Genomic DNA, 18372 nt, shown 5'->3' on the forward strand with positions numbered 1-18372 from the left:
CAAAGATTGCAGTGTCTTCAAATTGTGATTTACTTTTTCTGTTGCCTCTGTTGCTTTGCGATTTGCCCCACCTTTGAGAATCACGGATCAAAGGAGAATTAAAACTGCTGTATTTAAACCTGGTACACAACAGTGCTGGATCAGAGATGTGCAGTGGGATGGCACTAAAGATCATTCTGCTGGCACAGACAGTCCTCTGGGCTGCAGCACAGACCCCACCATGCAGAATACTGGGGAGAGCAGCCAAGCCCAGCTTCTATCAACATGGAGACATTAACATCGGCGGAGTCTTCTCCCTGCACCAAACTCCTTTTGACAAAACCATCAAATATGACGTCAAACCAGAACCGCTGAGATGCTCTCGGTGAGGTTAACCTGCAACAATTGTTTGTATTGGTGGTAATTTGATGATAATGTTTTTTGTAATTCCAACAATCCTAAGAGTAATATCAATAATGTGAAAAATGTAAGCTATTGAATTTACTCTATATATGTTACCCTGTATTAGGTTTGCCTGTTAGGTAAATATGTGATGAATGACTTTTCAAAGAGTGAAATGAGTAAAATATGATAAAATAGTTATTATTAGTATTAAAAGGGTCATTAAAACAGTCAACATAATGTGTCATTTCTAGAGTAATTTTCAGAGAATTCCGGGTGGCCCAAACTATGATCTTCGCCATTGAAGAAATAAACAACAGAACTGACCTCCTCCCAGGAGTATCTCTTGGATATAAAATATATGACACCTGTGTCTCTGCAGCATTTTCTATACAAGCAGCCATGGCTCTGATGAATGGTTATGAGGAAACACTGACCGACACATCTTGCTCCACACCAGCCGTAGTGCAGGCCATCATTGGAGACTCAGGCTCTACTACCACTATTGCAATTGCTGCAACAGTTGGATTATTTCAAATTCCAGTGGTAAGTTGTTTTAGTTTTACAGTTACAGCAAAAGAAGTAGCCATTCATTGATATTTAAACATTAAAGTAGCAAAAGAGAAAGCATTTTCTATGTTGTGTGAATAGCAATAACAGAAAATATTAAATTTATATGATATGTTTCTGGGAAAAAACATTTTTGGAAAGTCCTCTGAAATTACAAATTTATTTTGGTGATTATATGTTTCCAACAATCACAAATGAGTCCCTAGCAAACTATTCATTCTTCTGACAGGTGTATTATGATGTATTGTGACAGAAACATTAATGTTGAAAACAATTTACTAAACTTTATTGAACGAAATAGCATAATTTACAGAATCCCCAGATTCATCAATGTGGACGTATTAGTACTAATTTTAATTTACATAACATTTAAGTTGCAAATGAAAATTGAATAACTTTTGCCACTTTTTTAACAGAGTTTCTGTAGACATTTGCAGATTACATATGTAAAATATATTATTCACATTATATGTGTCAGAAATGGTTTTTTTCTAATATGTTCACATTCTTAAAATGTATTGGATATTGCAAACTGACATGCAACTTAGACAATGTACCAGAGCCCAAGAGAACTCTTTCTTTTATATTCCACTTGTGTAAGTTGCTCTGAATAAAAACATTTGCGAGGTGATTGTGATATATATGGGCAAAAGACATTCCAAAGAAGCATAGTAAACATAGATTCACCTATTTTGTTTAACAGCGAGAAAAAGATGGTTGAAGAACATTATACCTATGAGAAGAAATGAAACAGATGTAAAAAAACTGACTTGGCATTGTGGGAAAGTACTATTATGGGATGTACTAATACTGATGGAGACAACTGTAACTCATATTTGCATGTGACTGAGTTGCTCTTTGGTTCAACCACATACACTTACACACATGTACAACACACACACCCACGCGCGCACACACACACTCACACACACAGATACATACACACACAGACATATTGCAGATACTCACACACATAATGTATTTGCATCATGATCTATAAAATGACTATAGTATACATGGAATCATTGTCTATACAAAGTTATGATGAAGTTGTCCTTTTGTGTTGTATTCAGATCAGCCACTTTGCTACATGTGCATGTCTGAGCAACAGAAAAGAATATCCCACATTCTTCAGAACCATTCCCAGTGACTATTACCAGAGCAGAGCACTGGCTCAGCTGGTGAAGCACTTTGGCTGGACCTGGATAGGAGCAGTGAGAAGTGACAGTGACTATGGCAACAACGGGATGGCCACGTTTATAAAAGCTGCTCAACAAGAAGGGATCTGCATTGAGTATTCAGAGAAATTTTACAGGACAGAATCAGAGAAATTACTGAAGGTGGTAGATGTCATCAAAAGAGGTACTGCAAAGGTAGTTGTAGCATTTCTTGGTCAGGGTGAAATGATCAAGTTACTGGAGCAGCTCACACTTCAGAATATTACAGGTCTCCAAATGGTTGGCAGTGAAGGCTGGATAACAGCAAGCAATCTAGTAACACCTACAAGTTTCAGCATACTGGGAGGGTCTATTGGCTTTGCTGTCCCCAAAGGCAAAATAAATGGCTTTAAAGAGTTTTTGTTGAAACTTCACCCATCCCAGTACCCAAATAATACTGTTGTCATAGACTTTTGGGAAAATGTGTTTCAATGTTCCATCACAAATGAAAACAATCTACCTCACATGAATCCGTGCTCGGGATTTGAGAGCTTAACTGAAGTGAAAAATGAATACACTGATGTATCAGAGCTGAGAATCTCCAACAATGTTTACAAAGCAGTATACGCTGTTGCTCATTCTCTACATGGCCTGTTGGCATGTACACCCCATCAAGGCTGTACAAACAGTGTGAATACAGAGCCCTGGCAGGTAAATAAATAAACACTTCTTACAAAGCTAATAAAATCCTCAATATGAAAAAATCCACTCATGTATTTATCTCAGCTTAAATTTTTGTTTCTCTACAGGTACTTGAGGCTCTGAAAGAAGTTAACTTAACTTTGGGAACTAGAGAGAAGGTCTTTTTTGACAGGAATGGTGACCCAGTGGCCAGATATGAAGTGGTGAACTGGCAGCTTGGTCCTGATGGTGCAGTAAAGTTCAGAGTGGTCGGCTACTATGATGCTTCTTTACCAGCTGGGCAGCAGTTTGTGATGAGCCCTGTTACTATGGTTTGGGCTGGTGGACAAAAACAGGTAAGTGTTTATGCACAGCATGAAAAGGTGGCCTGATGTCAGCATGCGCTTGTATACCTGTGTGCAGCTATTAGCACTGATTGAGATAAATAATTAAATATGACAGTTCAGTTCAAACAGTTCAGCGGCATATATAAATAAAAGAAGCAGCAGGACAAAACTGGCAAACATGTGAGGGAAGACGATAATGTTACTGTAGAAAGTCCAGAGCTATCAAAGGTATGGTATCAATAATTTGTATCCACTAATTGATGTTTTTGCCAAACCTGTCTTAGCAGCTCAATGCAGATACTAAGCTGTTGAATGAATTGTGCTTTGTTAGGGTTGGAGTGAAAACCTACACGACAGTAGATATCCAGGAACAGGGTTGGTTACCACTACCCTGAAGGGACATGGTTGAGGAGGGAAAAAATAATACTTTAGTGAGATGTCACAAAACCTTTCCGTTCTCTTGTAAAAAGTTTGCATTCTCCTGAGAAAATAATATCTACAAATTACAGCACATACTTAATAATATCTACAAATTACAGCATGTACTTACGGGTCATTGTCACAGTGTCATTTACTGGGGAACAATTAACATGGAGGAGCAGCTGATACCTGTATAGGTAGAGTTAGCCAGCATCTTTTGGTATAAATGGATCAAGTTCTGGCGCAGAACCTGTCGGAGTGCAGACCAACGCAATAACATTGCATCTATGCATGTGCACCTTATTTTGTTCCTAAAAAACTTCCCGTGAGAATATCTTATTTTTGTTATTTTTGAAATTGAGTATCTTTAAATAGGTTAGTGGTGTTATATAATGTAAATATTTCACACTGTAATGTAAGCGTTAGATGGAAGTGTAATAGTTTTTGTGAAGCATGCAACAGTGATGACGTCAGAGCTGGAACATTGCCAAAACGTGGTGGACGGGTGAAAATTGTTTTCATGTTGTCTCATCCCCATACGAGAAAACATACGAGAGTACAGAGTATAGAAATACACACAAGTTAATTATTACACATTTAGGTACTGTACCACATTGTGTGACAATATTTTTGTATTATTTTTTTAATCTGATAGCAATGTTTCATCTTAAACCCTCATAAGGGGCTCATTTATATGCTTTATAATGGACAAAAAGCATTTTATTCAATTTTGGAGAGATTTTGGATATGTTTCTGGACACCTAGCTATTTTAGACCACTGTACTGACTGAAAGCTTGTAATTCCCATTTGAAAATTATGCAACAGTGATTTTCTTGAGTCAAAACAGTTGATTTGTAGTGAAATACGTGGATATGTTATGATTTACAGCAATGCATAATTTAGACATTTTGGATAGATTTGGAGATGCTGGGTACACTGCTTAGTTTTTGCTTCATACATCTATAGTAGTTCTACATATCCACCCTTAGATTTTATGAACTTGTGGTCAAGAAGTTTTTGACCTAGCACATGTATAGTTTGCAAACCTCCTGTATATATGCAATCTCTCAGTATTTCACTGCAAACTTAAAAAGTGCAAATTTATTTTTGTTTTTTTGTCAAAACAATTGCATTTGTGGCACTTTATTTCTTCCAAAATTATGAATATAAACTAATCTGCGTTAGTATTGTAAATTGTACAAATGTCTTGCTTCTTTTAAGCCATTTTTCAAGTCTTTGTGGTGTTCACATCTGGAGTTATGAAGCTTTAAATAGGGTACCCCCTAAATGGGCAAGGATTGGCAAGAGTTGGCTTGTGCCTTAAGAGGTTAAATACCATCAGATATAACCAGTTCCCTCACATAGGCAAATAGGTCAGTAATACAATTGTTTAATTTGCATTGTAAAATTGTGCACATTTCATCGACATTGCAGATCTTCATCATGAATATACTCCCAGTGTGATAAATCCTCTACCTTGAGGGTCAGCTTGCTGGACTATACAACAGTTCGCAATTGGTAGAGTTCTAGCAACTAGGTAGCATGTCCCTTAAGCAACTGGTGAGCATGCCACAGCTGGGAAGGGTGGAGCATCCAGAGCATGCAGGGAAAGATAGTTGGGTGAGAGTAGGTTACAAGCATAGAAAAGGGCATGTACACCACACAGGGGCAGCATGTCCAAAAGATTGGTGGTGTCCAACCAATTCCAGCCCTTGCAGAAATTGAACCAGGCTCTTGAACCTGAGAGTGGGAGGACTGATGAGCCACTGGGCACCTAGATGGCCACATCCTCCCAGTTAAGGCGGTTGGTGAAAGTGGGGGACTCGGTTATTAGGGGGTTAGACAGCATAGTCTGTTTGCATGAAAAGGAATCCTGTACGGTGTGTTGCCTGCCTGGTGCCAGGGTAGATCTCCAGCAGCGTGTGGACAAGCTCCTGGCCAGAGCTGGGAGGGATCCAATGGTCATGTTTCACTTAGGAACAAATGACATAGGTAAGGGTAGGTTTGAGGTTCTGCAGGACAAATTTGTGGAGCTAGCAGAAAATATTAGGAGCAGAACCTCCACGGTAGTTTCTTCTGGAATACTACCGGTGCCACATGCCAGCAGAGGGAAGCAAAGTTTTATTTAGAGGTTTAGCACCTGACTACAAACCTGGTGTAGGAAAGACGAGTACTGGTTTATGGGGCAATGGAACTCCTTTTCTGACAGGAGTGACCTGTACATGCATGATGAGTTGCACCTGAACCAGAGGGGTACAGCTGCAGTGGGCCAGCGTATCCTTAGGGTAGCACAGGATTATTTAAATTAGGGACCTGGGAGGCAGGGAGGTCAGAGAGAGAAAAGGGTAGGTGGGTGCAGACTGTCTGGATGGAAGCTGTCAAGACTACCAATAATATTGCGAACACAAATGAAATCTTCTTAAAGCAAAATTTTAGTAAGGGTGGTTTGGGATGGCGGGACGTGGCGTAACGGGAGAGGATGTGTAGTAGTAATAATTTGAAATGTCTTTGTTTAAATGCTAGAAGTAAATTTTTGGAACATGAGGCTGCTATCAATATGATGTAGTTGGGATTACAGAGACATGGCTTGGGGAAAAGGAGGGTGATGAATATAATATAAAGGGGTACAAATTCATTTGGAAGGATAGATCCATTAAGAGAGGTGGGTGTAGACCTCTATGTAAAAGAAATGTTTAATGTACAGGAAATTTCAGAATTGACCCGCTCATGCCTAGTGAAAATATTTAGATTAAGGTCATGGGGAAAACAAAAAGGGCCTTACGGTAGGCGTGTTAGCGGCCTCCAGCTTCCGACAGCAATGTAAATTCACAGCTCTTTGAAAGCATAAAACAAGCTTGTCAGGAAGGCAAAACTATTATTATGGGTGACGTCAATTACCCTGCTATTAATTAAGAATTGATAACCGAACAAGTAAAAAGTGAGGAAGAACTTTTAGATTTTATAAATGACCTTTTTGGGACAGTATGTCAGCCTACTGTCAGAGGGATATTAATTCTGGTTCTGGTGCTATGTAATGATCCTGACAGAATTTTTAGCATAGAGGTAATCAAGCCACTTGGGACTAGCAATCATTCTGGAGTTAGTTTTGATATATTTTGGAAAATTAACAAGGCCACCTCTACAGCCAGAATGTTTTATTTTAGACGAGTCCATTTTAACATGATGCATGGAAATTTAAGTAATATTGTCTGGGCCCAACTTGTTGATTGCAAGACCGAGAATGAAAAGTGGGGCAGGTTCTCCTCAGTGGATGAATAAAGCTATACCGGTGAGTTTGGGAAAACGAAAATTAACTGTATCAGATATATAAAAACGAAAGCACTGAGAGTACAAAGACTGAACATTGTGAAATGCAGGCTAAAAACAGAGGTTAAAAAAGAACGACAGGAAGATAAGGGGCTCTTTGACAGGCAAATTGCCCAAGATGCAAAAAGTAATCCTAAATGTTTCTTTCAATACTATAGTAGGAATAGCAAAGTGAAGGAAAAGGTCATGTGTATCAGAAATGAAGAAGGGGCATTCCTTTATAAGAATGCCTTAAATAGTTACTTTGTTGAGAGTTTAACTAGAAAAGAGGTTACTAATACACTGGAAGGCATAGTCAGTAGTCAGAATGTCTAAGCAGATATTGAGATATAAGAAGTACTGGATAAATTACATAAACTAAAGACAAACGAGGCAGTAGGCCCTGATGGCATATACCCAAGGGTACTCAAGGAGTACTGTAAATCCTGACAGAAGCTAGGAATCCATTTATTTATGATTGTGTACATATTAGCCAGCAAAAGATATAGGTGGCCAGCGACAGCTAGCTCTATTTATCTCTTGCCAGCTAAAAAGAACAATCGCTAGCAAGCAAGACAGAGCTAGCTAGCTAATACATACACGGCATTTGCTTACTCCTCTGTGACAGAGGAATGACTGATTGTAGGCTGCATGTATTCACAATAGCCTAGCTAAGATCTTCACATTCAAAGTCGATTTCAAAACAAAACACAATTATCTGCTCCTCCATGTTTACTGTTCCCCAGGAAATGACACTGTCACACGCAAGTGTAACACGCCTGAGAAGGATATGTGGCAGTTCCGGGAGTGCACCGTTAGTTGCCGCAAGGAGAGAGTGAGCGCATCCACACAAACATGAAATCAAATAAACCAACATCTTCACCCTTCCCCCTCACAGGTTACGGGCGAAAACAATAAACTAAAACAACAAACTAAAATACTAAAGACAAAAGAAAGCCAAACTGAGCAGTAACTATTTCAGTTCACCGCTCATAGCTGGCCCGCTTTTCAGCAGACAATCTCCTCCAACTTTTCAGTGGCAGTTTTAACTTTCTGCTCTTGCTGGGAAAAACAAAACTGAAACTACATGAACGAAAATCAAAACTCGCTCTCTGCGTATGCTCCTGGTCTGGACCCCGAACCGTGGAGAGGAACACACATTTAAGCACCTGAGCTGGTTAGATAATGCAACCCAAGTGTGTGCTCTCTCCACCAGCCAGTGCAGACAAGACAAATCCGCTTCTCTGGGGGATCAAATGCCAAAGACACTATGACAGATCTCACAAAAGTATTTAAAAGCCCACTTTATGGGCTCCATATCTATATGATAAAGTAGTGCAAATAATTATTATGATCTACTTACACATCACATTGAACATGGGTGCTTTGAGTTGACAGTTGAAGCATGTTGTACAGAAACCCAGGTCAGCGTGCAGTGAGAGCTGTCCCCCAGGCACCCGGAAAGCTGTGCAGAGAGGAAGGCCTGTCTGCTGCTATGACTGTGTGCCCTGTGCTGAGGGAGAAATCAGCAATACCACAGGTAGTCAATTCTAACCAGTCTAAGTTGCACTTTTTTATTGTGTTGTATATGCTCATTTTACTGTACAGCCATCGCTGTCAGATGGTTCTAATAATGATATTATTTCTTTACAGATTCGAATAACTGTATTCAGTGTATGGAAGAATATTGGTCTAATGCTAAAAGAGATCAATGTGTTTCTAAGGTTGTCGAATTTCTGTCATTTCACGAAATTATGGGAATCCTGCTTGTTATTTTTTCTATATTTGGAGCATGTATTACTGCATTTGTGGCTGTGCTGTTCTTTATAAAGAAGGATACGCCCATTGTGAAAGCCAACAACTCAGAACTCAGCTTCCTGCTGCTCTTTTCATTAGAACTGTGTTTCTTTTGCTCTCTTACCTTCATCGGCCGGCCCTCTGAGTGGTCTTGTATGCTGCGCCACACTGCGTTTGGGATCACCTTTGTCCTCTGCATCTCTTGTGTTCTGGGGAAAACAATAGTGGTGTTAATGGCTTTCAGGGCTACACTTCCAGGCAGTAATGTGATGAAGTGGTTTGGGCCGCCCCAGCAGAGACTGAGTGTTCTTGCTTTCACTCTCATACAGGTCCTTATTTGTGTGCTTTGGTTAACAATATCCCCTCCTTTCCCCAAAAAGAACATGAAGCACTACAAAGAAAAGATCATTCTAGAATGTGATGTAGGATCAGCAGTAGGGTTCTGGGCTGTACTGGGTTATATTGGTCTCCTCTCTATATTGTGCTTTGCTTTAGCTTTTCTGGCTCGTAAGTTGCCTGACAACTTCAATGAAGCCAAATTCATCACATTCAGCATGCTCATATTCTGTGCAGTCTGGATCACCTTTATACCAGCTTATTTCAGCTCACCTGGAAAGTTCACTGTAGCTGTAGAAATATTTGCCATTTTAGCATCTAGTTTTGGTTTACTGTTCTGTATTTTTCTTCCAAAATGTTATATAATATTATTCAGACCTGAGCAAAATACAAGAAAACATATAATGGGTAAAACAGATGTGAAATCTCAATGATTCACTGCACCATTTTATACCCAACATATATGTATATTTTACGCAATATAACTGGACCCAGAACTTGTTTTGGCTTAAAATACTTTTCTACGCTTCACTGGTCTTGTCTGGTGCACTGGAACCAATAAAATACTCTCAAAAAGTGCAAACCCCGGCTTCTGGTCATATTGGCAGGCTCAATTACACCAGGCAAGATCAATAGAGCACAGAAAAGTATTCAAATCCAAAACAAATACATATTTGACCCAGATCTGACTGGACCAGAGATCCATAATATGTGAAATAAGAATTTTATGTCTTACATATTAACTTACAAGGTATCCAAGATATATAAATGGAAGAAATGATGTTCATAAGCCTGCGCTCACTTGATGAAAATTCTTGCACTCTGTGGCACGCTTAGTTGGCTGACCCTATTTTGAACTACCATTAGGGCCTACAACTGGTTTATTCAATTGTGGCCAAAAAATACACATTTTATTGCATTCATTATATGTAGTGATATGACATGTTCTTGTACTCAGTACTGATATAATTCAAATATGTTATTAACTGTAACTGCATTTATTTCATAGTTGGGTGCATAAAACTCGTAAATCAGGCCATGCATGTATATAAATCCAACATGAATGTGACATGTGAGCAGGTCCCTGAATCTCCAGGGCTGGGTGTTATTTAGCAATACACAAGATTATGGAAGAACATACAAAGAACAAACTGTCAATAAATTGTTATGTGACAATAAAAAATATTTGAAAGGAAAAACCCATTACAGACTTTATAATTCTTATAAGCCCTTTTCACACATGCAGCCTCATCCAGCAATGTTCCAGAACTGTATGGGTCAAATGAGAGCTAGAGTTCTGGAAAGGTTCCTCTGGCAACTGGCTGGTTGAACACATAGTAACATTTACACAAAGGTTCCGTTTTTATGTTTGTGAAACATTACATTACAAAACATTACCTGATCAAGCACTGAAAAGTCAGCTGGCTCTGCAAGGAAATTCACCGTGCTACGATTCTTACTACTACAAAAAAATTATTTAAGAAATCAGAAAGCAAACAGACCATGCACACCATATGAATTTTAGCCTTCCTAAGTAACTTGCTTACTAGTACATATTCTCTTCGTCATGTCATATAGCTGTACAAAAGTTTCTCATGATATCATAGGTGTATGTGCACATTTATGAGAATGTTAGCTATTACTAGTGCTGAGCGATTAGTGTTTTTTGAGTTTGGTTCAATTTCAATTCGGCTTTGGAAATTAATCACGGTTTTCGATTTAGTTAAAATATATATATATATATATATATATTTCTTTTAGAAAATGAATGTACCACGAAATAATGACTCATAATTTTGGTCTTTAAAATATATGTGATATTAAAGTGTGTATATTTCATGTTTTTATTTATTGACTTTATGATTTATCTCCCTCAACATACACTATTTGCACTAAAAGAGATTTTCTCTTTGGAAAATGAATGTTACCAGCCTGCTGTTTTCAGTGTTCCTCATGAGACACATAACTAGCAATACTGACACTACTCTACCTCTTTGAGGTAGACATAATATTCTGCTGAGTAAAACCGACCAGTTTGTTATAGGTGCTGTTATGGAATTTAAATGTACTGTTGGTTACACTTGCACAGTTGGCCCACATGAGGGTTCTTGCCCTTTTCACAAATCAAAATTCGTGAATTCTTCCAGAGTTGCCCTCTGCTGGTCACGGTCACCCTCCATGTTTACCAGTATACAAACCGGGTCATATCTACATGGTACAAATAAGTATGTAAAATATAAGATAAATAGCCATTCCTTGCTGATCAAGATTGTCTTAAGATTCTGCCCCTGAGGAAAACATAAACAAACCACATGATAATAAAATATTCTGGGGGTAAATTAGGAGGAATATGCCTCTGACATGCTGTTGTTGTGCCTTTAAGTTAATTTTAAAAACCAAAAGTTCACCGAATAAAAAAAACACTATGGGATCAGTTCTTGATGATTTGTGTAATATGTGGCTTCCAGAGAAATGTGCTAGACTGTAGTGCCTTAAAACCTAAACAATTTTGAAAGACAACACCATACTTTCCTTCACATTACTTAATTAAAGAGTTGAGTGCACATCACAGTGATTCTTGAATCTGTTCACTTTTGCTGTTGCACTGATGCTTCTGCAATTTGCTCCACCTCAACCTGTTTATCCCAGGATTCATGCCCTTGAGAAATGACAAAACATTGGAGAATTAAAACTGCTGTATTTAAACCTGGTACACAGCAGTGCTGGATCTGAGATGTGCAGTGGGATGGCACTGCAGACCATTCTGCTGGCACAGACAGTCCTCTGGGCTGCAGCACAGACTCCACCATGCAGAATACTGGGGAGAGCAGCCAAGCCCAGCTTCTATCAACATGGAGACATCACCATTGGTGGAGTCTTCGCCCTGAATCAAACTCCATTGGAAATTACCATGAAATTTGACATAAAACCTAAGCCTCAGAAGTGTTCAGGGTGAGGTTAAATGATCAATTTTTACCTGCTGTTTGTATTAGAGATTATTTAATGCTACAGTTCTTTAGTAATTCAATCTAATTCATCTTAATTCAAGGTAAAATCAACAGCATTACAAAATGTAAAAAACTGAATACTCTTTGTAAATTACACTACAGTAGGCTGGTCTGTGAAGCGAATGCATAACTACATGTTCAAACATAGATGAAATTAATTTAGAATTCAAATGAAATAATGATCATCTTCATGTGAAATTTGTAGAGTTAACTTCAGAGAATTCCAGGTGGCTCTGACAATGATCTTCACCATTGAAGAAATAAACAACAGAACTGACCTCCTCCCAGGAGTATCTCTTGGATATAAGATATACGATTCCTGCATCTCTCCAATGTTCTCTTTAAGAGCGGCCATGGCTCTGATGAACGGTTATGAGGAAACATTGTCTGACACATCATGCTCCACACCAACAGTAGTGCAGGCCATTATTGGGGAGTCCGTGTCGACTAACTCTATTGCAATTGCAGCAACTGTTGGATTATTTCAGATTCCAGTGGTAAGAGTTCCTTCTCTCCATTGTATATACTCCCAAACAGGGAGACACCTAACTGAAATAAGAAAAATTATTTCAAGTATGTTTGGGACTCCTTAGCAAATCCTTCCTATTGAGAAAATAAAATGGCAAAAAATCATTATGATTTAAGTCTATAATGGCAGATTAGTGTAAACAGAAGCAATATTAATCATATTTGCAGATTTAAACAGATTATTTCAACCGCTAAAAATTAAAATGTTAAAAAATTCACCTAATTCAACTGTACCAGCGTACATATGTTCTTCTCTGGACCAGAGCAGAGCCTTACGTACTCTGTAAGAGTTGATTTAACACTGGGTATTTACTTTATAGTAATGATGATTTTGCTTGATACTTTCGAGTTAAGCAGATGATTTCCATTTTATCATTTCTGTGACACAAAAATCTGTATACACGCCTCATATACAAAGCTTGTTGACCTGCAAATAAACCCAAAGTAAAATTTAAAAATTGTTTAAACTTGTGAAGTTCTTGTGTTTTAACATCTTTTTCAGATCAGTCACTTTTCAACATGTGCATGTCTGAGCAACAGACAACAGTTTCCCTCATTCTTCAGGACCATTCCCAGTGACTATTACCAGAGCAGAGCACTGGCTCATATGGTGAAGCACTTTGGCTGGACCTGGATAGGAGCAGTGAGAAGTGATAATGACTATGGCAACAACGGGATGGCCACGTTCATAGAAGCTGCTCAAGAGGAAGGGATCTGCATTGAGTATTCAGAGAAATTTCATATAACAGAAACAGAGAAACTACTTAAGGTTGTAGATGTTATCAAAAGAGGTACTGCAAAAGTAATTGTAGCATTTTTTTCTCATGTTGAGATGAAGAGTTTACTAGAGCATATGGCCGTGCAGAACATTACTGGTTTACAAATGGTTGGCAGTGAGGCCTGGATAACAGAATATAATCTAGCTACACCAACAAGTTATGGAATACTGGGAGGGTCTGTTGGCTTTGCTGTCACCAAAGGCAAAATAAATGGTTTCAAAGAATTTATATTAAAACTTCATCCCTCACAAAGCCCAGGAAACCTTGCTGTTATAGACTTTTGGGAAAATGCCTTTCAGTGTTCCCTAATAAATGAAAACAGTCTACCTAACATTAACCCCTGCACTGGATCTGAGAGCTTAACTGAACTGGAAAATGAATACACTGATGTATCAGAGCTGAGAATTTCCAACAATGTTTACAAAGCAGTATACGCTGTTGCTCATTCTCTACATGACCTGCTGGCATGTACACCCCATCAAGGCTGCACAAACAGTGTGAATACAGAGCCCTGGCAGGTAACTCAAAAAGCCTGCATATAGTTACTAAAATCCTCAATTATAATCAGAACAACCAATAATTTATGTTTGCTTAAATCCTTGTTTCTCTACAGGTGCTTGAGGCTCTCAAAAAAGTAAATTTCACTTTGGGAACTGGAGAGAAAGTCTCTTTTGACAGTAATGGAGATCCGGTAGCCAGATATGAGGTTGTGAACTGGCAGCTTGGTCCTGATGGTGCAGTACAGTTCAGAGTGGTCGGCTACTATGATGCTTCTTTACCATCTGGGCATCAGTTTGTGATGAATCCTGTTAGTATGGTTTGGGCAGGTGGGCAAACACAGGTAGGTGTTTATGCACAACATGAATAGGTGGTCTAATTACAGCACAGATACCTCTATTATGCTGTTTACACTGATAGAAGTGGCTAATAGCTGAGAGTCCAGCTCTCAAAATAGATGCAGCTCAATATGCATCTGGCCCTTCAAAATATATTTTTCACAATTCCTGATTTACCAGACAGTAAAATCCCAGCTGAAAACTTAAACAAAGCAAAAACAGATCACACATGCATGAGGGAAGACTATTCTGAATAAATTCCTGAATTACCATTCATCACTGTTTCCAGCATTCAATTGTCTACATGATGAAGCACTGCAAATAATTATTATATACTTACATGTCACATTGTCCATGGCTGCTTTGAGTTGAGAGATGAAACATGTTGCATAGAAACCCACATCAGTGTGCAGTGAGAGCTGTCCCCCAGGCACTCGGAAGGCTGTGCAGAGAGGAAGGCCTGTCTGCTGCTATGACTGTGTGCCCTGTGCTGAGGGTGAAATCAGCAATGTCACAGGTAATTCAGGGTAAACACAAACCAGTTTGCACAGAACATTTCTATGTCATGCTTTTTGTTTCATTTTGTATATGCTCATTGTACTGTACAGACATACATGTTTGCTCTGAACATTAACACATTGTCATTCTGAGTTGTCTAGTCATGGTATTTGTTGTTTTCTTACAGATTCTAATGAATGCATTCAGTGCCTGGAAGAATACTGGACTAATGCTAAAAGAGATCATTGTGTTTTAAAGGCTGTTGAATTTCTGTCCTTTCAAGAAATTATGGGAATAGTACTCGTTACGTTTTCCATATTAGGAGCATGTGTAACTGTATTTGTGGCTGTGCTGTTCTTTATAAAGAAGGACACACCCATTGTGAAAGCCAACAACTCAGAGCTGAGCTTCCTGCTGCTCTTTTCATTGAAACTGTGTTTCCTTTGCTCTCTTACCTTCATCGGCCGGCCCTCTGAATGGTCCTGTATGTTACGCCACACTGCGTTTGGGATCACCTTTGTCCTCTGCATCTCATGTGTTCTGGGGAAAACAATAGTGGTGTTAATGGCCTTCAGGGCTACACTTCCAGGTAGTAATGTCATGAAGTGGTTTGGGCCTCTGCAGCAGAGACTGAGTGTTCTTGCTTTCACTCTCATACAAGTCTTAATTTGTGTGCTTTGGTTAACAATATCCCCTCCTTTCCCCAACAAGAACATGAAACACTACAAAGAAAAGATCATTCTAGAATGTGATGTAGGATCAGCAGTGGGGTTCTGGACTGTGCTGGGTTATATTGGGCTCCTCTCTATGTTGTGTTTTGTTTTAGCTTTTCTGGCTCGTAAGCTGCCTGACAACTTCAATGAAGCCAAATTCATCACATTCAGCATGCTCATATTCTGTGCAGTCTGGATCACCTTTATACCAGCTTATGTCAGCTCACCTGGAAAGTTCACTGTAGCTGTGGAGATCTTTGCAATTTTAGCATCTAGTTTTGGCTTGTTGTTCTGTATATTTCTTCCAAAATGTTATATCATGTTATTCAGACCTGAGCAAAATACAAGAAAACATATAATGAGTAAAACACCAGTCAAATCTCAGTGATTATCTACATCAGCAATACTTACCTTTTCTTAAAAAAGATCCACTAATAAACGAATTGAAATAAATTATGTTCACCAATGTGCGTTCTCTTGATGGAAACCACCAATAATATCACCAAGCAATCTGTGGCTTGACTCATTTATTATTACCATTACAATTGGTTCAGTTGTGGGTAAAACTATTAATTCATTTATTTCATTCATAATTTGCAGTGATACAGAAAATATTTTGCAATGAATACTGATGCTATTCAAATTTATTTTTCAAACTGGATGCACAACACCAGGTAAAACAGGTCATCATCATAGGTACCAGGTTTTTAAAAAAATTGTTATATGACTAAAATTCTGTAGCCTCAACTACACAGATAAATATTAGCTTGGTTGCCACAGATTAACAACAAACATGTAATGGTACCATTAATTTGATATATGGATAGTTTAGTTTCCATGAAACCATTGGTTAAAGTTCAGTAGCAACTTGGCATTATTTTGATATTGGTAATTTGGTGCACACACAGATTTCTAAAAATTTTAGCTGTATATAGTACTTTTTTGCTTTGAGTATGAGAGTTGCATTGCTTTTTTTTTTACACTGAATACATTTCTTGTTTGAATATAATATAATGGAACCCCATGATAGTTGAAGTATGAGCGGGCATGACTCTGATGAACGGTTATGAGGAAACAATGACCAACACATGAAAAAAAATCCTTGAAATAATTGAGGAAACATTGGGTAGCAGCATTGTGTTGAAATACAGCATGTTTCATTTGTGTTAGCTAAGATAGCCAATATTGTTTCTTGTAACATGGCCTCATTTTGATATCAATACTTTTAATGGCAAACCTAGATTTTGCTAGTCTTAATGATAGTGTTTTAGTGTGAGTAACTTGGCATTTTTGCATGTTGAAAAGGTGTTTTTCTTCACACACACACACACACACACACACACATATATATACTATACGTACATATGCGTACATAGCACACACATATTCAAATAACAATTAACAAAAAAACTAACATTTTATTTTTCAAAAACAGATGTTTTCCTAATTAAAGTAACTTTAACCTTTTACACATACACATTTACATTTTCTGGATACAAAGTCATCAATTTAGCATATGCATCACCTACACCAGCAAATTCTCTCAACATTTCTCTAAAACCTTTAAAGAGCAATGCCACCGTACCTATGAGAATACATTTCAATAAATTATCCGACAAAAATATCGCGTTTGTCTCTTGTTCATTTATTGCTGTTTTTTGGTTGCTTTCCTAAACCACACATTAACAGCGAAACAGACACAACCTGCTTGACTTGTCATCTTAGTGCAATAAAAACAAGTAGCCAATGTGGGTTTGAGAAATCAATTTGCAGTATTACCAGTTCAACTGCCAGATAAAAATGAAATGTTTTCAATGTAGATTCTTTTGTCACTTGTAGTTACACTGTCAACAATGTTTTGGTCAATTACCTTAATTCAAACGGTAATTCTATTGGAATCCTGGACTTAAATGTTTTCAGTGAACAGTCTGTCAGGTCTCAGTGTTGTTCTTTTTAAAAGACATGCTTCTGGTGCTTCAGTAGCCATCACAGCAAAGCCTATAAATAGCCCGAGGTTTATTGTAAGCATGGGTGTGTACAAACACATTTTCTGAAATTGAATTACCGTGCTGCACCGTGGAACCAAATTTCCCTTTCCTGTAGGCTTACAGGCTCTGGGTGAGATTCTGAAGTATTTCAATTGGAATTATCAATAATGGTACATGACTTCAACTAGAGAAAATAGTGTAGTTAACTTAACACAGAAGACACAATGATTGACTTTGAATGCAATTATAACAATTTATTAATGCATGTAATATGTTGGCGGTACCATACAGGTAGCTATATGTGTGTACGGTACATATGGCATAGTGGTAGTAATACGATCATTGCATATTGCAGCAGCAATAAAACGATACTATCTGTAAGTTAAAGTTTGCCAGTGGCTGTTTGTTTCAAATGTGGAATCAAAGACAATGAAGCTTGTAGCTAGTTTGCAATATAATTAGCAATTTCTGATATTAGTACACATTTCTGTTATTTTTTAGTTTTTAGTTTCCATGCTGTACTCGTGTCCTCAAAGTATGAACAGAATGTTTTAAAGTGAACAATACTGAAAAGCACTACAGGAGATTTGACTGCTTTTTAAACAAAATGCATGTACATAAGTACACATTGCACCTTGATTTTGAGTAGAAAAATGTGACAGAACATGTGAATTTAAAAACACAGGGCTTTTTTGGGTCAATAAAAAAGCAAGTAGGTGGACTATAAAAAATTCTTTAAAAACGGTTAAAGAGGTTTACAGCGTAGTCCTCAAACTTTAGTTAAATTAATTGAAAATATCTAGCTGTTGAGCTTGCTGGGTGGTCTATAATGCTAAGACACCAACCGTGTTTGAGCACGTGGATGTGGATGTGGATGCAGTTTGATGTCAAATTCTGTCTATGCCCATGCTCTGGCCAGTCATAGGGCTGGGCATAATTGACCTTTAACATCATGTACAGAGGGAGTCATTGGAACTGTGCTCACACAAGAGTAATTCCACTATGACCCAGGTACCTACAGTCTGT

At 38.1% G+C, this 18372-nt stretch overlaps 2 protein-coding genes across 2 annotated transcripts; both read left to right on the plus strand.

Moving 5' to 3' along the window:
- The first annotated feature begins 146 nt into the window (after nt 1-146).
- Nucleotides 147-10218, plus strand: LOC118209949 (extracellular calcium-sensing receptor-like). The gene is made up of 6 exons (XM_035385679.1): nt 147-364; nt 636-927; nt 2025-2819; nt 2918-3145; nt 8280-8403; nt 8517-10218. Exons 1-6 carry the CDS (start codon nt 147-149, stop codon nt 9428-9430), a joined length of 2571 nt encoding a protein of 856 aa, XP_035241570.1. The 3' UTR covers nt 9431-10218.
- A 1522-nt stretch (nt 10219-11740) lies between these two features.
- On the plus strand, nt 11741-16487 carry LOC118209361 (extracellular calcium-sensing receptor-like). The gene is made up of 6 exons (XM_035384609.1): nt 11741-11948; nt 12210-12501; nt 13035-13829; nt 13925-14152; nt 14541-14664; nt 14833-16487. The coding sequence occupies exons 1-6, from the start codon at nt 11743-11745 to the stop codon at nt 15744-15746; spliced, it is 2559 nt and encodes an 852-aa protein (XP_035240500.1). The 5' UTR covers nt 11741-11742; the 3' UTR covers nt 15747-16487.
- Nucleotides 16488-18372: the final 1885 nt, after the last annotated feature.

Source organism: Anguilla anguilla, chromosome 12, assembly GCF_013347855.1.
Source record: "Anguilla anguilla isolate fAngAng1 chromosome 12, fAngAng1.pri, whole genome shotgun sequence".
In the NCBI taxonomy this organism is placed as follows: domain Eukaryota; kingdom Metazoa; phylum Chordata; class Actinopteri; order Anguilliformes; family Anguillidae; genus Anguilla; species Anguilla anguilla.